General features: G+C 25.1%; 3 protein-coding genes across 7 annotated transcripts; 1 reads left to right on the forward strand and 2 right to left on the reverse strand.

Annotated features, from left to right (window-relative positions):
• Positions 1-213: 213 nt before the first annotated feature.
• On the forward strand, positions 214-2,729 carry LOC126896772 (sin3 histone deacetylase corepressor complex component SDS3-like). The gene is made up of 8 exons (XM_050669842.1): positions 214-597; positions 655-700; positions 758-862; positions 932-1,116; positions 1,194-1,532; positions 1,589-1,718; positions 2,346-2,430; positions 2,512-2,729. The coding sequence occupies exons 1-8, from the start codon at positions 495-497 to the stop codon at positions 2,608-2,610; spliced, it is 1,092 nt and encodes a 363-aa protein (XP_050525799.1). The 5' UTR covers positions 214-494; the 3' UTR covers positions 2,611-2,729.
• LOC126896780 (uncharacterized) lies at positions 2,587-3,822 on the reverse strand. 5 transcript variants are annotated; one of them, XM_050669876.1, is made up of 5 exons: positions 3,578-3,813; positions 3,416-3,518; positions 3,248-3,334; positions 3,009-3,175; positions 2,587-2,717 (listed from the first exon to the last, which is right to left on the reverse strand). In XM_050669876.1, exons 1-5 carry the CDS (start codon positions 3,641-3,643, stop codon positions 2,697-2,699), a joined length of 444 nt encoding a protein of 147 aa, XP_050525833.1. In that variant the 5' UTR covers positions 3,644-3,813; the 3' UTR covers positions 2,587-2,696. The 5 variants fall into 5 exon arrangements, with proteins under 5 accessions (XP_050525833.1, XP_050525832.1, XP_050525830.1 ...); XM_050669875.1 differs by lacking the exon at positions 2,587-2,717 and having other exon boundaries at positions 2,821-3,172; positions 3,428-3,518; positions 3,578-3,822; XM_050669873.1 differs by lacking the exon at positions 2,587-2,717 and having other exon boundaries at positions 2,839-3,172; positions 3,578-3,817.
• A 1,454-nt stretch (positions 3,823-5,276) lies between these two features.
• On the reverse strand, positions 5,277-12,088 carry LOC126896773 (omega-amidase NIT2). Its single transcript, XM_050669844.1, has 6 exons — positions 11,893-12,088; positions 9,565-9,711; positions 9,143-9,327; positions 8,891-9,059; positions 8,597-8,830; positions 5,277-6,480 (listed from the first exon to the last, which is right to left on the reverse strand). The coding sequence occupies exons 1-6, from the start codon at positions 11,969-11,971 to the stop codon at positions 6,383-6,385; spliced, it is 912 nt and encodes a 303-aa protein (XP_050525801.1). The 5' UTR covers positions 11,972-12,088; the 3' UTR covers positions 5,277-6,382.
• Between the last annotated feature and the right edge of the window lie 7,798 nt (positions 12,089-19,886).

The following is a 19,886-nucleotide window of genomic DNA, read 5'->3' on the forward strand; positions in this document are numbered from 1 at the left end:
GATTATTGTTACATTATTGACTATTTTGAATGATAAGAATTTTAATAAACAATGATCATAACTAACTATTAATAATACGAAGTCAAACTATTAGGGATAATTAGAACTAGGATTTTTAACCATTTGTCTTTTGTAAATTTTATTATATAAGATGTAACATACAGTTTTATAAATTATTATGAAACTGGTGGTATTTGATATAAAAAAAGAATTTACAATTTTTTAAGGTAGCACGATTTCATAACTAAAAATAATACTATATCAAAAAATATTGCGTCAACTCAGTATTCTTATTAAGAAAATACTTTTCAGTAATTATTATTTCTAAATACAATGAACAATCAAATAATACCTCAACAACAGTACGTGTTTGTTACTTTGATAACAGCAGAAGTTTTTATCAGTTTCAAACAATATTCCTAACTGTTAGCTGAAGTCAGAATGTTTAATTTTGACGCATAATATTAATTATTTAGTGCTTTATTGCAATAGTTATGTCGATAAATGAAAATAATATGTCTCCATCTTCTTCATATTCTATAGATGACGAAGAATTAAGTAATAATATAGGAAATAAGGATATTTCAGACTCTGATGGTATTAAATAAAAACCTGATTTTTTTAAAACTGTTATTAATAAATATTTGCATTTAGATGAAGGAAAAGAAAATCGTGAAAAACGCACTGAAATTCAAGAACAGTAATTATATCAAAATGTAAACTATAAATTAAATAATTAAAATTTAAAATGTTACAGAGTATATCAGGATAAACTTGCTGGAATTCAAAAGCAATTACAAGAAGGCACACATGTTGAGTATGTAAAGCAATTAAAAAAATTAGAAGTTCAACAAAAAAACCAGTAAATCACAGTGAAATCGTATATTATATTAGTCTTAATCAATTATATGAATACATTTGTTATTTATAGTTTATTAATGAATAATATTTGGCGAGATTGTTTACTTGAAGCCATTGAACGAGAATTTGTTAAGGAACGTCGACTTGCACATAAAGAGTTTGATGACCGTAATAATGAATTAACAGAAACTTTGGTAACTGAGTTGAATGAGAGGAAAAAAGCTATAGAACATGACAATTTGACTATGGAACTTGGTATGAGCTATAATTATGATATGCATTTGTAAAATTCGAAGTTAGAATTTTGCTAAGTATCTATATTTGTTCTTTAGCTCCTGACTCCATAGACCAAAAACCAGCTATGACAAGAAAATTAAGAAGAAGACCTAATGATCCTGTTGTACCTGCTCCTCAAGAAAAACGACGTAAACCTCCTCCTGTATCAAATATTTATTATTTGCTTGATGAACGTGAAATCGAACAAGATGTCAAAGCTATACAAGAATCTTTAGCATCAATATGCTCAAATTCTTCTACAACAACTACCGCTACTGCTACCATTACAACAACTATTTCTAGCAGTAATAATAGCACAGCTTCAAGTAATTCTACTACTACAACAACAGTAAAAACACGTGATACTGTAAATTCCTCATCTGTCAGGAAACCAGGTATTTAATTATAAAACTTTTTGAAATACACAGCTAAAAATCATTTTTATTCTTAGGTTTTCTAAATTCTGGTTCATCAAGTGGGAACATGAGTCCTAAAAAAAGTCAAAATTCTGATTCTGAAAGTTCATCAGCTATTCCAGATACAAGAATTGAAGATGGGAAATTATTATTTGAAAAAAGATGGTATGACCAAATAAATAATATATTATTATTTTTTGAAAGTGGCAACCTATTTTTGTAGATAGACTGGGAACTTTAAATCTAATTATAAAATAATTTATTTAAAGTTTCATTTCAAAATTTTTTTTTTCTGAGAAACTTGATCTTATTGCTACAGTTAGTTTTTATTGCTAGAGTTATATTTCAACATTTTCCACCTCTAGTAATTTTGCAATAATTGATTTAACATATTTGGCCATCCTCCTTGTATACACCATAAAATTTCCCCCAAGATAGTAATATCTGTTTCCTCTTAAATCTGTTCCCGTTTACTGTAGGTGTTATTTGGAAAATAAGAAAAAAATATCTTAGCCTTTGTAAACCTAGACTAGATATGTATCAACCTCATAATGAAGGAGGGTCTATTAACTTACATGTTTATAATCTATACTTTATTTCTAAAAAGAAATTTTTTTATTATCTTTAACAAAAATAATGTTGTGTACATGTATAAAGATTAAAAATTGCTCAACTCATATTTTAATTTTTTAACTTTTGCTATTTATTAGTTTTGTAGTAAAACGGCTTTCAGTTCTGCTTATGTTTTTAAATAACAAAATAGTAATTTAAATTTTAATAAATACAATTCAGGTATCATAGAGGACAGCCTGTATTTGTTGAAGGAAGACAAATGTCAAAATTTCCAGCTGTAATTTCTGCAATAGGAAATGAAACCGTAAGTAAAACTCATGTATAATCTTACTAAATTATTTTATTATTTTAAATGATTTTACTATACATTGTATATTCCCTTTAGATATGGGTAAAAAAAACATCAGATAATAGCAAATTTCGTATAAATCTTCTTTACTTGTCTAAAGGAAAAATGTCAATTAAACGTAGAGCAGCTGTATAGAAATTAAAATATAAATTTTGTTTACGCTTTTATTTTTTACTACTTGATGTAAATGGATTCTTTTCAAATATTCCAATGCTGGACAATTAATTTAAGTAATGGTAAAACTGTAATAAATGTGTAATTACATTAGAAGTATATTTATATTGTATATCAATCAATTAAAATTATAGTTTAACAATTACTATTTATAATATATAAAATAGTATAATTATGTTTTAATTATTTTATTGTATAAACAATACTTATAAAAATATTTATGTAATTAAATAATAATAATAAAATATTTTTTTAAATAAAATATTAGCATAGTATAATATTGATTTTTTTGCTAAAAATCAAATATTTATTTTAGGAATATAATCCTCGGAAAGTATATCAGTCAATTTTCTTCTTACATGAGATAAATTCTGTTCTATATATTTCCAACTATTGACAGTTTCTTGAAGTAACACTTGTGCTTTAACTAGTTGTTGATCGGTTTCATTTAATTCATTTACAGCATTTGAATACATTAGAGTACTTAATATTGAAATATTAGAATAAAACTGCATGTTTTTTTCTTCTAAAAACAAAAAGAATGATTTTGAAATTTTTTATCATATGATCCATTAGAAGAACTTAGTTGTTAACTTACTCAATTTTCGATGAAGTAAAGTGTCTTCGGAAATTTTTGAATTTTCTCCTTGTACAATATCTTTTTTTTGGTTTCTTTTTTTTGTTTCTTAATTTTTATAAAATAGATTTAAAAATTAAATAGATATATTATATGAATTATATTCAAAGAAATAACATTAATACACACTTTTTAGCTTACTCTGACTAATGGTGTTAGATTCTCTGATAATATCAAATTCCTGATTTTTACTTTCAGTATTTAAATGTAATATACTTCTATTATTGTCATTCTAAAAAATTTAAATCTAAAAATAAATAATTCTTTTCAGATTAGAAAAATATTTTTTACATATTGCACGTCTTCATCTTCGGATTCTGAGGCTTCTCCAAGTACTAGCATAACTTTATCAGACATAATGATAAAAGTAAAACAAATAAGCACTAAAAAAGGTGTATTTTCAAGAAAGAAAACCAGTTGTAAATAATTTACATTAAAACAACATCTTTAGATTGACATTACCACATATTAATTGATATATACTGAACTTCTTTTACTAATATATTCTATAAATGTTACTGTTTGATTAAATGATAACAACTCATTATCAATGACCTTGAAAATTGAAAGTCAATCTATCTTTTTAATCAGGCCCGGACTATTCGCCGCCAGACTCTTGATATATAAATTTATTATTAACCCCTTTTCGAAAAATTATAATTATTTTAGCCTAATCCTTTAAAATCCAGTATAATATTATAAAATTAATTATTTTTATAATGTCTAAATGTTAAATAAGTTATTGATGTTTCAAGTGAAATGTGTATATCTTTAAATAAGCTTAAAATAATGAAAAAAAATAACATTTTAGGTAGGTTCGTGGGATCCGTTTCCTGTAGAATTTCTGAGGTTACTTAGTTTAGGAAGAATCGGCTTAAAAATGAGCAAAATCACTGAGAAGGAATTTCGCGCCCTCCTAGTGATAGGGTTCTATTTAAGGGACTTAAACTAAAATTGCCTCCGCAAACTCGGTGACTCTACGACCAATAGCCATCGAGTAATAAGCTATCCAAATTTTAGGGTAACTTGCCTGAGTACCACTAGTCAGTTGCTACTGGTCCAATCCAATTTACACGGTTACTGAATGCACTCGTTTCTATTAATTTACTATATGTTTAGTAAAGGTATTATTCATTCACTCGTTAACTCAACTTTTTGTCGATATTAAAATAATTTGTACTTAGTAAATTAATTTACGGATATCACACTTCTATCTTGAAATATAGTATTATTTTATATTTTAAATATTCAAAACACTACTGGGTAACCTAATGAAGTTCGTTTTAAAATATACGATTACAACTATTATAAGAATAAATTAAAGTAATTAATATGTCGTATTCTTAAAACAAAGATTATCCTAATTAAGCATTCTAAAACTTTGATATACTGTTAAGAAAAATATCCTATACACAATAAATAATAATACAAAATAATAAAGTATCTTGATATATTCCCATCTATACGATTTAATACTCATATGTACCATTGAAATTGTTTGAATAGTTTAAATAATTATAATTTTTCGAAAAGGGGTTAATAATAAATTTTTATATCAAGAGTCTAGGGGCAAAATGTCCTAGACCCCTTTTTAATAACATGGCTTTGTAAAACAATAATTTTTTTTTTAATCAGAGTTCCTTATTTCAATTTTCAATTAAAATGTATCACACTGATAAATTAACTATTTCTAATTGAAAGCTTTTCATTTTGGGGCTATACATGTATATATGTAATCTGATTTACCTTATCGTAAATCGTCAATGACATTATTCATAGACTCAGTTTCAAAAATAATTAGAGGTGTTTATTATATCTAACTTCTCCTTCTTTATGTTTTTTTATATAAATGGTTTACACAATTGAAGCAATCAATGCCATAATAAGGATAAACTCCTCTTAATTTCCATAATATAGAGTAATGTTCCAAACTAAAAAAATTTAAACTAATTTAAGGAACTGATTAACTAACAAATTAATACACATTAGATTGATGAGCATAAAAACAATTTATATATTACAAATAACACTAATAATTTATAAGAAGCAAAATTTCTTTAAAATTGTATCTGGAATTGTTTCAGCAGTTTAAATCGTCTATGATTCAAAGGAATAAAAACAATATTTTAATTTGGAGGAACTTAGCTCATCCAATGACCACCTATTCATGATCCTTTTGTTATTTTTTTACATCTATGTTATATTTAGTACAACTCAATTTTTAATTTTTAGTAATAATACATAAAAATACATTTTTAATAATCGCTTATTATTAACATGTGATTTGGTTTGGTTGGTTGGTTAAATCTAGTATTGGTTGAGAATTAATTTTCAGAGTAATATATTTTTAACCTTATTAAACTTTAAAGTTTTGAAATTTAAAAATTAGTTTTGTTGCTTAAATCATTTTTTGGTGTTGAAAACTAAAGTAGTAAATTAAAAAATAAGACAGGTATACAATAGTGCGCCAAGGATTTAAAAGAAATAACTTCTATTTCTTTGTTCATATTATTACTATTTTTTTTTTTTTATCCAAAGCATTTACCACTTTTTTTTATTTTGGAAACTTAAATAATACATAAATCTAATTCAAATTTAAATATAAAATTATTTAATTTTTTGTTCATTCAGTTATAGTAAAGCCAAAGAACTCAACAAGGAGAAGGGTTTTAGCCCCTCCCCTCCCACTAACAAAATATAATATATTTAAATATATATATAGTATATAAATTTTATTGTAATAAAGTATTTGTTTGAATAAAATTTTACATTTATGTAATACAGAGCCAAAGCTAGGCCTTGGCAAAGTCTAGACCAGATATGCCTTAAACAAAGGGGCACTAAATTCAAAATAAAATTTACATATATAAATATATATATATATATAATGGTGAAGTTGTAATAAATGGTTAGGAGCACTGATGAACTTTACTATGACTAATGAAATATCATTAAAACCAAAAAATTAATTTGTAAGATAAATATAGTCTAAAAATATTTTATTGATTCTGAGGGTTTGAGTGGACCAAATTTATTATCTAAGATGAACCTTTGAATTCATTTAAGGATTTTCTAAATACCACTACTTATAAATTATCAATATTTATTTTTAATGTTAATTGTGTCATATATATCTGTTCTTCTTTGATTTTCAGTTGGTATTTGTTGTCTCATATGTTCTCTAGCAGTAAAATCTATAAAAATAAAAATTACATTTCCATAATAAATAAACTTATTTAAATAATAATAATTTGTGTAAATTTTATACTATTATAACCATATGCATTATAGAAATTAATTTTTTTTATAGTTTAAAGAGCCATTGCGTCAGTATGTGTTTAGTCTTGATAATGGTAACATTGTTTCCAAAATACGTATCCGCGACTTTTCAGTAATTTTAGCTTCGATGCGAAGCTGAGAAGGTATTGGTTTTAATAAGATGTGTTTATTTTTTTTTTTTTTTTTTTTCTGTTACCACTTTTTCTCAGCTCTCACCGAACCAATTTCTTTCAATGATACGTCAAAAGATCACAAATTGTATCTAGTCGAAGACATTACCCTCAAAAATTGAAAAAAGTTCCCTCGTTCCCCGTAAATGGGGGAACCTCCAAAAAAATTACAAATTTAAAAATCGCTAATTTTCGAAATTTTCGAAATTTTTTTTACTTAAAAGTACCATAACTTTTTCAAAAATGAACATATCAATATAATTTTTTTTTATATAGATGCTTGATGTCTTTACTTATCATTTGGTATATTTTTTTTGTAAATCTGACACTTAACCTGCCCACAGGGGGGGATTTAAAATGACAACTTTTTCACAAAAAATTAACTTTTTCAACTTAACTTTTGAAAATGTTCCGGAAGGTCTGACACTTTTATATATATCTTAAATTAAAGCTAATGTAATGTACTTTAATTTGAAAAAAAAAAATTTGACCTCTGGACTTGTCTTCATGGTGAAAACGGCTACCGAATGCTATTTTTGTGTGAAAATTTTCGATTTTATAATTTACATTTTTTACTTTAAAGTGCTATAACTTTTTAAAAAATGTATGGATCAATACAATTTTTTCATGAGAAGTAGTATTTATATACATCTTTCATTGGATATACTTTTTTTTTAAATCAGACTATTTCCCTATATATGGGGGGGCTTCAAATATAAAAAATGCATATAGAAAGTAGAACTTTTTCAACTTAACTTTTGAAAGTGTTCTGGAAGGTCTGACATTTTTATATATATCTTAAATTAAAGCTAATGTAATATTCTTTATTATGCAAAAAAAAAATTTCGGACTTTATTTTATCTTCATGGTGAAAACAGACATCAAAGTTTATAAAAAAAATACGATTTTTGTAAAAAAATTCTTTTTTATATTTTTAACTTTATAATGCTATAACTTTTTGAAAGATGTATGGATCAATATAATTTTTTTTTTATAGATGCATGATGTCTTTACCTATCATTTGGTATATTTTTTTTTTATATCTGACCCTTTACCTGCCCACAGGGGGGGATTTAAAATGACAACTTTTTCACAAAAAATTTACTTTTTCAACTTAAATTTTGAAACTGTTCCGGAAAGTCTGACACTTTTATATATATCTTAAATTAAAGCTAATGTAATATACTTTATTATGAAAAAAAAAAATTTCGGACTTTATTTTATCTTCACGGTGAAAATGGCTACCGAATGCTATTATTGTGTGAAAATTCTCGATTTTATTTTTTACATTTTTAACTTTATAATGCTATGACATATTGAAAAGTGTATGGATCAATACAATTTTTTTATGAGAAATATTATTTTTTAATAATCTCTTTTTCATTCAATATACTTTATCTTAATCAGGATATTAATAAGGAACTAGCATATCATGTGGCTTTTGGAATAATTCACCAATTTGTTAAAATTAAACACTATCTAAAGATTTGCATAGAAGCGTTTTTTTTTTTGATAGTGATTTTAATCACTGTCAGATATCATTATACTTGATCCATCTATGCCACGTCACCACTGTGCCGCAACACCCCTGTGCTGGGTTTTTTTTGTCGCTTTTAAGTTTAATATTTTTTAGTTTTTAAAATAATAATAGTTTTAATATATTTTTAATTTTATTTAATGATTAATATATAGTTATATATAGATTTTTCAAAAATATTTTTTGTAAGTTGACTTGAATGAAAAAGATAGTACAAATGTTATTCACTTTTCTCAAATTATTTTAAGATATTCATTAATAAGTAATTACTGAATGTAAGTGACTAATTTTCATAAATTAAAAATAAAGAAGAAAATGTTTTACCCAGATCTATGTATAAATCCATATCTTTCTCAGAGGCTTCATCTAATATTTCACCCCATGGATTCACAATCATTGAATGACCCCATGCAACATAATTTGAATCATCCACTCTAGCAGGAGATGTAGTTGCTACAAACACCTGATTATCAACAGCTCGAGCTCTAATTAACAAAGTCCAATGAAGTGGACCAGTAGTTGTATTAAATGCAGCAGGATAAATTAGCATATCACATTCTAAAATTAAAAAATAAATAAATTGATTTAATAACTACAATAATAAAAAATTATCTTTACTTGCTTTTCGATATAGAGTTGCCATTTCAGGAAATCGTATGTCATAACATATACCTAAACCTATTTTATAGGAATTAATTTTAAATGTGTTTATGGTATCTCCACCCGTTAAAGCATCAGATTCTTTAAAGCAAATACCTCCTGGTACATTTATGTCAAATAAATGCATCTAAAGATTATTAAATTAAAAACATATCACTAATGTTATACAATGTTTTAATTTAAACTTTAGTCTACAGAACAGAATTTTACCTTTCTATGTTTAGCTATCATATTACCACTAGAATCCCAAACAGTACATGTATTATAAACTTTATCATCACATAGCTCTGGAATTGAACCTCCTACAATGTAAATTTGATTAGATTTTGCAGCTTGAGATAGAGCTTTACATGTTTCACCATCAGGGATTGATTCCGAATATTTTCTGAACAAAGCTTTAAAAAAAGTAAAACATAATACTAAATAAATGACAAATTAAATTTATAAAATAGATTTACTTCAATTCAAAAAATTGTCGCTTGACCAAAAACTTTCTCATTAATATTTATAGATTTAGCAAAAAATACTCTATCTAATTATTGATAGTTCATTTTTTTGCATATAGGTAGTTTCTCACGCCAAACAAAAATATGTTGAATCACAAAATATTATAAATGATACATCAAATTTACCTGTGTTATATGGCGAATTAAAACATTCAGGTAATATGGCCAAAGTACATTCATTATTTTTGGCTAACTCAACTCGTTTTATAGCATTAGAAATGTTTAATTTTTTGTTATCAGAGACAGTCATTTGTATTAAGGCTGCACGAAAACCTGAAAAAACAATTATTTATTTTGATTTAAAAATAAAAATAATTATAAAATATAATAAGATTAAACATGTATTCCAGAGGTAAACTATCACAAGTTTCATTTAAAAATAGAAGACTTATTAATTTATTTCTCATACAGAAATATACAGAGTGTTCAGTAAGTCAGGAAACGGGTTTCTATTGTTCTCATTGTTACAAACAATGAGAACAATAGAAACCCGTTTCCTGACTTACTGAACACTCTGTATATTTCTGTATGAGAAATAAATTAATAAGTCTTCTATTTTTAAATGAAACTTGTGATAGNTCAATGATTGTCAAACAATTATAGAAATGATACATAAACATTTAAATGTACTAGATTACTATAAGTTAACATTATAATCAATTAAAGACTATGAATAATAATGTAATAAAAATTGATCCCTTGTGGCTAATTATTTAAAAATGAAATTACATTACAAATATTAATTTAAAACATAAAAATATCAAAAAGCCACAAAAAAGTAACTAAAAAATCGCAGATAAGTATTTCAGTATGTGTCTAGCATTGATAATGGTAACATTGTTCTCGAAATACTTATCCGTGATTTTTTAATAATTTTTGGAGCTTTTTTAATTAAATATTTTTTAGTTTTAAATTAATTTCTTTTTTTAATTCTTGGTCTGAAATATTGGCTAAAAATAAGTACATTTGCAATTAACACTTATCGGGTTAAAATTTTAATTTTTTGAAATAAATGTAGTCATATTAACATTTATATATATATATAAAAATTAATACCTTCTCAGCTTCGCATCGAAGCTAAAAAGAGTACATTCTTAAAAATATGTTAGATTTAATTTCTATAAAATTTATGTTGAATTTCACAAAGATATATATATTGAATCAGTAGGTATCACTTTGACTTTAGGTAATGAAAACTGAAAATATATACATTTTATAATTAAATTTAGGGTAAACATAAAAAATAATACATCATTATTATTAATTAATATAATTGAACAAAAATAATTTATTGGGAGTTCAACAATTATGGCTAACAATTTTATTTCACTTATAAGAGAATTTAAAACAAAGTTAAATATTCTCTTCATATAAAGAGAAATTATAATTATTCTAAAAATTATATTATTTACAATAATTTGTAATATTATATCTAAATAGCATTAGATAATAAGTAATTATATAATTACAAACACCTTCTAAAAGCAAATCTTGTACTAGCGGTGGAATTCATGTTTTACATAAAAGTTCACAATTGAACAAACAAAATTTTAATGAATATAACAAATTATCAAATATACTTATATAGGAATATCTACAATACTTAACAAATTCTTTTTGTTCCTTTTTTAATTTTTAATTTTATTCTAAACAATAAACTACATTAAAAACAAAAATTTTAACAAAATAGGAAGATAATATTATTTAAAAAAATATTTTGAACAAATTTTTGAAGTTGTGAGTATTTAAATCTAATCTAAAACATAAATTAAGATCATTATATAAAGTGTTTTTTTGTTGAAATACTTTAGAATACATAATTTAGTATTTTGCCTAAATCTCGTGTTGTGATCATGTCTCATTAATGAAATTAAATTTTTATGTCTGTACAATTCATTTATAACAGATAAATTATTAAAAATTTTAAATCTTTCATATAAATATCCTTTATAAATTAATATGGTATCAATTTGCATAGGTAGATTATGAAAAAAACTTTATAATACAGTTTAAAGTAACAAGTCTAGATAAATAATTTATAGATGCTCTACCCTAGAATGATATACCATAAATAAATATTGATTTTACAAATACTAGATAATTAATTCTCTTATAAAATTTGTCAAGATTTATATAATTATTCATTGAATAAATGTAATCACATTAGAAATAATAAGTGTTCACTGATTTTATAGATAATTTGCAGTTTTACAAGAACTTTATTAAGTAAAACCGGCATGCCCATATTAATTTGAAGTTTAATTTACATTAATTTATTTAAAACATAAACATATTTCATAAGTAAAGGCAAATTTTTATAAACTTATATTTTTTACTTAAAAATAGACTAATAAAAGCACATAAATATAATTAATAATTGTCTTTTCTGGAGTTCAATTTCTTTTATGTTTATTTAAAATGGCTGAAGCTTAATATTTAATTGTTATTACTAACCATTCGTTTTTAATGATGCCATTCTATAATTGAAATTCGTTTCGATAGGCTTACAAATTTTATTTAATTGTCTGTACATTTAATAACTGAAGTCAAACGTGGTTGAATAATTTTATAAAATTGTATTAATAAAAATATGATGTTATTAGACATAAAAATTATTACATAACTGACAAGAAGTATCAAATAATAAGATTATTTTGATAATCATTTTAATAATAATATTTTTGATAACCAAACTTAAAAATTTTAAATGAGATAACTGAATATCAATAATACTGAATGATCTAGAATAAGTAGGATATATAACAAAATTTTTATTTAGATAATATTTTCAATGTAAAAACAATTTTTATTAGCAACAAATTTTAAACCTATGATTTTATTAATAAAATTGTACTTTGGTCTTTAATTGTTGAGATATATTATTATAATTGCTAAAACTGTTGCTGTCTAAATAAACACTTATGTTATACCAATAGATAATACAGAATTCTTTATTATCTACGGTTGCATTAAATTAATAAATAAAATCAACTTTTATTATTAACAATAACTTGAGTTCTATGATAAAATCATAAATTGATACATCTAGACTACCGACTAAAATAAAATGGACTTGGCACAACACAATCAATGTGAACATGGAGTGCGATCCTATTTTATTATAAAAAGAAGGAGGAAAACTTGTCGAACAATGAGCTTTAACATCAAATGTGTTTTCAGAGTATAGAATTTTTAAAACAAATTGGGAATCAGGAAAATACAAAAAGAGAGACAGCATATTTTTTTTTAAGAGTAAGAGAGACGATCGAGCTTCGACAATAACCAATTAAAGAAAGATCATTCTGGTATCATAAACGGAATATATTCTGCCTACTATACAAACTCTATCAGATCGAATGTTTTCTCTACGAGTAGTATTCAAATGATAATTTTTGTGGTTAAATGTTTACATTTAATATGAATTCATATTGAATAAACTATTAGAATTAGCTTTTTATGAAATCACTTTATTATAAGATATTGTGTGGTAGGTATGTGCTAGAGACATTTTAATATGAAAATAAGTATAACTGTTTATTAGAAGACATTTTATCGATTGTTCTCATTCGACTAAGAAGATCTCTATATTTGTAATATTGCTTAATATTAAGTTATACAGTCCGCATTACGTTTCTGTTATAACCATTATATCATTTATTGTCAAGTCTAATACGGATAATTTAATCCGCTTTGAGTCAACTTTTATTTCATATTTTTAATTGTGCATTAAGTTATCATTCAGTGACGGACTATCCACCCGTCCCGGAGTATAAATGGTTAGGAAAACCTCTTCCTTCGGAAGAGGCCGCAATGCCCTTTAAATGAGCCGATGAAAACACTAAAAAAAAAATTAAGTTATCAAGGTAAGTTTGACTATCTCATAATATATATAATTAGCTAAATTTACCAACATTTTAATTTGAAAATTCATCTATTTTTCATTCACACATTTGTATCATACTTTAAAAATATTAATTCAATCGTTTCTTTTTATCTTTTTTTTTACGTTCAATCGAAATTAATCATACATAATGGCGTGGTGTGGCGCGGTGGACACGCTAGATGTTGACAAAACTCTAGTGTTAAGCCACGCCTGCCGCCATAGTGTACGGATGGGTGACCATACGTACGTTTTACGATGGCAAAAAGCACCAGATCCCAAGTGTAAAAGGCAACGGGAAACCACTGCACTTATCCCTTCCATAGTAATATCAGTTGACCTTTGGGTATCTGGTAAAACAAATATTCTTATATATATTGTTATACACAACGGCTTAGTCTTGTTTTATTTGATATTAGTTATTTTTATTGATATCAGTTAAGCTGTTGATGACGCAATTAGATTGCTAAAAGTAATTTATGCATTTCAGTTCGACTTTGCTTTATTAATTTTTATGTAATATTTTTCGAAATCCAAAATTATTATCACAAAGTTTTAAAAATTCCTCACATATTTATACAAGATAGGTCACTAAATAAATATATTCATTATTTTTTTCAATTGGAACCTGTTATAAAAACAATTGTCAAAAAGTTTGAAAAATAAAATAGACCGCAAAAACCAAAGGGTTATTAAATCAATTGTTTTTTTGATAAGCTCTTTAATCTAACACTTTCTTATAAAATTGTTAAATTATTATTATACTTTCAATACACTCACATAGTCTTAACACATCTAAATATTTCTATAAATTATGATGAAAATATACAACAAATTGATAGAATAAAAATGTTAGTAAATTAATTAATTATATAAATACTTAACAAATAATTAAACATAATGAATATACGGTTCAAAATTCTTGATTTGTGTATTTTACAGTGGTAGATAATATAATAAATGAAATTAACGTAAGATTTAGCAGCCATTTCCGTTTTTCAGAAATATCTTTATATTTTATGAACCGTTCATCATACGTCTAATTGTTTTATACCAAATATATTAATTATTTTCAATAGAGATACAACTATAAAATAAAAAATTTCATCAGTGAAAGTTCACTTGATAAGATTTATAATATTAATTATGTCAAAGAAAATTAAGTACATGGTACACTAAGCCCCTCTGAATGAACGCAGCGCCCGGTGATATTCACGGGGGTTCGTTAACGTTAGTGGTTTAATTTTATCTTAAGTCTTTGGCTATTTCGAGGATAACGAATAAGGCGAGTGGACTGTATGAGTGAATGTAGAATGAATTTTACAATATATAATAGAATTATAAAATCTTATATACACCAATGCGGATAGGAGGACACTTAATACTAATGCGACAAAGGCGATGATATAACACAAATAATAAATTATTAAAGTTAGTAAGTCTTAGAAAAAAAGATGAACAAGCATTATACTTATTAGCTAATTGAAACGGCTGGTGATAATGTTGAATATTGGAAAGATCAATTGAAGTCGATTGCAAGTAGTACGTGTACAATATGCTTTAAACATTTCTGTAATGTATTTCAGAAAATATATACTCAACGGCGATATGCTAAGTGCACAGGTGCGACAATCGCAAAAGTGATATTTTTCTTTTTACAACAAAATGAATACAAAACTACTGATTAGCAAGCGCTATAGAACTTATAGCTAAAAAAACGCTAAGATGGCGGCTACAATCTAGACATAGAGAAAAGATTTTATTCGGTCAACCCCTAATGGCCAAGGGTCAATTATAAAAGTGACCTGAATGTATATAATAGGTCAGATACAAATTTTGATTCTTGCTGTAAACCGAGTTTTTATTTGAATTCATAAAGTTATCATTTATCGCTGAACACACATACAAACAATCATAATTTTTCCTGACTTGATATTTATTATAAAATTTGTTTAAGTTACTTACTCAAATAGTATCTTACTAATAGTTTATTATTATTTAAGTTATTAGTAGTGTTAAGTTTAATTATAGTAGTCTTTAAGCATTTATATGAGTTTGGTTAAATTAATCTTCCAGCTCTTATACTTTATTAGTGCTAAGTTTACTATTACTAGTCTTATAGCTTCTAACATATTAATAATAATAATATTTTAGATCTAATTTTTAAGTGCTTTATTTTAATTTATAACTGCTTAATTTTAATTTATAATTGCTTAATTTAATTTTAACTGCTTGATTTTAAATAATCCTGGTTAAAAATGTATTCCTGTGGTAAGTGCACAAAATCTTTTACTCTAATGCAAAATTTAAGATGTCACGAGTAAACCCACACCGATATCCGTCACCCATGTTCCGTTTGTCAAGCGGATTTCAAGTATCCAGGAGATCTAAAAAAACATTTTAACACAGTGAATAACTTTTTGGTTCATTTTATTTAAAAAATTATTCTAAATCAAATACCATTATATATATTTTTTTTCTTCTTCCTCGCCTTAATTCCAACTACTTGGGGTCGGCCACCCTTATCCTAAACTTTCACTTGACACGATCTCCCACATACTCCACATTTACATCAGCTGTCCTCATGTCGTATTCAATAACATCTGTCCATCTCTTTTTTGGTTTTCCTCTACCTCTTCTTCCTTCAACTTTCATTTCTACAACTGTTCTTACGGCTTACGATTCTTCTCTCCTCATAATATGATCAAATACGATGATATATATATATATACATAATTTTTTTTTTTTTTTAGTCACTAATAATAAATAAAATGAATTACTATTACGAGATCAACAATAACAACTGTGACCAAGTGTTATAACCCATACATCGAATTACGATAATAATCTCCCAATACATACCCTTGACTTCTACATATCAAGATAATTTAATACAAAAAAATTATCACGTTCTAAATACTAGAATATAATATATTTATTTATAGTAATAGTACCCCGAGTTATTCCAATAAATAATAATAATAATAATAAATCTGATGAAGGTATTTATTTATAAAAATCTATTCAATATTACTATAAAAACCATCTTCTAAATTTATACCTATGTACACCTATTATGCAATATAATACATCCGTTTTTATTTATGTTGGAGTTTGCTAGACCCCCACGCGACTGTTTAAGGGTTAATAGCTAAGTCTATGGTTTTGTAATACTAAAGGATCTAACAAAAATACCGGTTGCACTGCCACCGATATTATGAAACGTAATAAATGACAATATTTTTCTGGAAGTCAAAATCTTTAAACAATTATAAAACGTAAACGGTTGTACGGATAAAAAAAATTATAAGAACAAAATTGTTTGTAAGTTTTTTTTCTATCATATCAAATCAAAAATTGTGGTTCTCCTTTAAAAAAATTATAAATAAACATTTTTATCCCTCAAGGGATAAAAAAAAAATTTATTTAACTTCATATTATTGTATAGTTTTATAAACTTAATAATTTTTTTTTTACAAAAATTTTAAATTCTCAATAGTTTCTGAGAAAATAAGTGTCTTACCAGATTTCGATCACTTTGTATGTATATACAGAGTGTTCAGTAAGTCAGGAAACGGGTTTCTATTGTTCTCATTGTTACAAACAATAAGAACAATAGAAACCCGTTTCCTGACTTACTGAACACCCTGTATATGAGTTTTTTTTCAGAATATTAATGAATGAAGGAAAACTTGCATTTAATAATTAAAAACTATTATTATTATTATTTTAATAATTATAAATGATTATATAATTAGGTAAAAATGAATAATCCATCTTTCAAGCACTTGTTATATATATCTTATCATATATATACTTGTAACATATATCACATTCAATTTTATTATTTATTATTAGGGGATGGGGGAGGGGGTTATAATATTATTAGTATTATTATTTTTGAGATTTTTTTTTTTTTGAATTACACTTATATACATAATACACACTTAAACACACTCAGTACTTATTATTAGATCACTGTTTTTGCACAGGCGATCTCTACCACCACCAGTGAAACTATAAAAAAAACACTCAAAATAGTAGAATAATAGGTTGCGTACGTGTCTCTTTAAGTTTAATTGACTAAACAATAAGAAGAATTTTTCAATTAAAATCTAAAACAACAATTTTCTTCCTCAAAAACAGGCCTATAAAAGAGCAACTTTTGGCTCATTCACCCCCTTATTTTTTCTAAAAATCTGGTCATGATTCGTCTCTGCACCACACTGGTTTCGTGATTATATTCTCTCGGACTTGGAAACTTTTTCATACTTGGTGTTTTTTATTTAACTCTCTTATTAGTTTTTAACTTAATTTTTTTTTCTTTATTCTTTTTCTTAGTTTTAAAAGTTCCAGTTTTATTTAGATAGTTAATTTTTTTAATTATTTTGTGAGTTGTTCCAATTAAGAATTTTTTTTCTTCAATTCGAGTGTCCATTTAATAAGTGCATTTCGAAAATCTACCTTAGCACATCTAGCGCTTAAAACTATTGGTAAAGCAATAGTTTATGACATGTCACTAAGGAGATCGTAAAGTGTATCTTAAATTTAGGTAGATACGTGTTTGATTGATTGTACTGATGGTTTATTAAAATCATTACCCAATCAATAGTAATATCGGTATTTGGGCAAAACCTTGTGATAATCGATTTTTGTTTAATCTTGGCTTATGTGACCCACCAGAATCGGAATATGGGTGAACATGTAACATAAGTTTAAACCCTTGTAATTAAGCTAGCTTTCAGTCTTTTTAAAGTGATAAAACACACCTCTGTATTTTAAATTTATTGCAAATACTTAAAATACTTCGAAAACCTTGTCGTATTTGTTAACCTTATTACGTCAGTCTAAAATTTTTCACATAACAATTTTATAAGTATTAATAAAATTCTAGTAGGTAAAATTTAAATTAATCTTTAAGAAAAATCTTAATTCTTATCTAACTCTTAATGAATTAAAAATATAAAAGGTTTTTCATATGGAACAATTGAATCGCCGACTACAACGAGAGCATAAATTCATTCTTTTTCTGGGAAAACTGAATAACTTATTTAATATTATTGTGTAATAATAGATAAAAACCGAAATAATTTCGAATTTGGGAAATTTTTCTTGTATATATTAAATTTGTTCATTTATGAGATTTATAATATATGTTGAAAGACGATAACCATTATTAATTTAAAATCTGACTTTAAAAAAATGTTTGGTTTGGCTTTAGATTTATAATTAATTTCGTAATAATTTCGATTTCTATGATTTCAAATGTTACAAATTCTTGAAAAAATTCCAATATAGGTCAATTAACTTATAAGATATGATAAAATATTCGAAAAACCGAAATAATTTTGGTTCTTAGATTTGGTTTATATTACATTTATATACTAAACTTAAATCCATGAAATATAAATTTTAATATAATTGATGAACCTTTCTACAGAAAACATAATTATTACGATTTTTTTATTCATTGATTTTAATCTTTTATTTTTGCTCTGAATTTGGTGCATTAAAAGTTACATGCGGAGTTCCTCACCACAGTGATGGGGTCCTTGATATTCATTGAAGATATATGAATTCAATTTAAATGAGATAAAAATCATACAAATGATAATTTTCTTTCCTATACTCAAAAATGTTTTTAAAGAAGTCATTTTGCCGGGCGGGTTTCGAACATTGCACACATAGCGAGAAAATATTTAGTATTACCGAGTTAGCAATAGTACATCGCATTTAACAGTAGACGAAATTATACTAGTTCAAAATTTAAAAGTCGTTTATCTCGATATAATAGATGCAAAAATTAAAAATAAGTTTAACTTTATATTCAATATAAGTTAAATTCATGTATGCAAGAAATATAAAGAAAAAAAAAACAGTATGCAAATCGGAAGTATTTAAAAAAAACAATAGTCTGTAAAAATAGTCCAAAATGCATACAGCAAAAAACCCACTTACATCAGGTAATAAAAACTTGCTGAATACTAGTGATGTAAAAGTATTAGTTAGTGCCTATTTCTTACATAAAACATATTGATGTTTAAATAGCCAAATATCTTTCAAAGAATTTTTATTATTATTATTTTTTTTTTATTAGCTTTCAATACAAAGTATTATTATAGCTTAACAATTAAATAAAATGAGAAAAGAAAAAATAAATAATAATAATAAAAAAAAAATAGTGCAATTGATCTAATAGAATTTTTATTATAGGTGTCTTAAAATAATCCTAGTTTTCTGCTTTAGCTAAATAATGCATTTCATATATGTAGGATGTCCCACCGCGTTTTACTAATTTGAATATTGGTTCATAATGTCAAATTAGTAAATCACGGTGGAACACTCTGAATATATATTATATGCACTATACATTGTATTACTTTTATATTAAATATTGAGTTGACCAGATATACTATAATTACACATAATCATGAACAGAAATAAGGAAGAGACTTGAGGACACTTACCCTCTAAAAATATAAGAATTTTAGCTTCGATGCGAAGCTGAGAAGGTATTAATTTTACCATGATGTGTTTATTTTTTTTTTTATTTTTTTTTTTATTTTTT

This window comes from Daktulosphaira vitifoliae, unplaced genomic scaffold, assembly GCF_025091365.1.
Source record: "Daktulosphaira vitifoliae isolate Bord-2020 unplaced genomic scaffold, ASM2509136v1 Scaffold_1, whole genome shotgun sequence".
Lineage (NCBI taxonomy): Eukaryota > Metazoa > Arthropoda > Insecta > Hemiptera > Phylloxeridae > Daktulosphaira > Daktulosphaira vitifoliae.

Bases quoted from the DNA above. Each gene is read 5' to 3' on its own strand.
- LOC126896780 (XM_050669872.1), bottom strand. From the start codon at position 3,643: ATGTCTGATAAAGTTATGCTAGTACTTGGAGAAGCCTCAGAATCCGAA. The intron at 3,519-3,577 runs GTAAAAAATATT...TAAATTTTTTAG, and splicing joins AAGATGAAGACGTGCAATAT to AATGACAATAATAGAAGTAT. The intron at 3,176-3,247 runs GTAAGTTAACAA...TTTTGTTTTTAG, and splicing joins TTTACTTCATCGAAAATTGA to AAGAAAAAAACATGCAGTTT.
- LOC126896772 (XM_050669842.1), top strand. From the start codon at position 495: ATGTCGATAAATGAAAATAATATGTCTCCATCTTCTTCATATTCTATA. The intron at 863-931 runs GTAAATCACAGT...TGTTATTTATAG, and splicing joins GAAGTTCAACAAAAAAACCA to TTTATTAATGAATAATATTT. The intron at 1,533-1,588 runs GTATTTAATTAT...TTTTATTCTTAG, and splicing joins CTCATCTGTCAGGAAACCAG to GTTTTCTAAATTCTGGTTCA.
- LOC126896773 (XM_050669844.1), bottom strand. From the start codon at position 11,971: ATGTACAGACAATTAAATAAAATTTGTAAGCCTATCGAAACGAATTTC. The intron at 9,712-11,892 runs GTTAGTAATAAC...TTGTTTTTTCAG, and splicing joins GGCATCATTAAAAACGAATG to GTTTTCGTGCAGCCTTAATA. The intron at 8,831-8,890 runs GTAAAGATAATT...TTTTAATTTTAG, and splicing joins AACTCTATATCGAAAAGCAA to AATGTGATATGCTAATTTAT.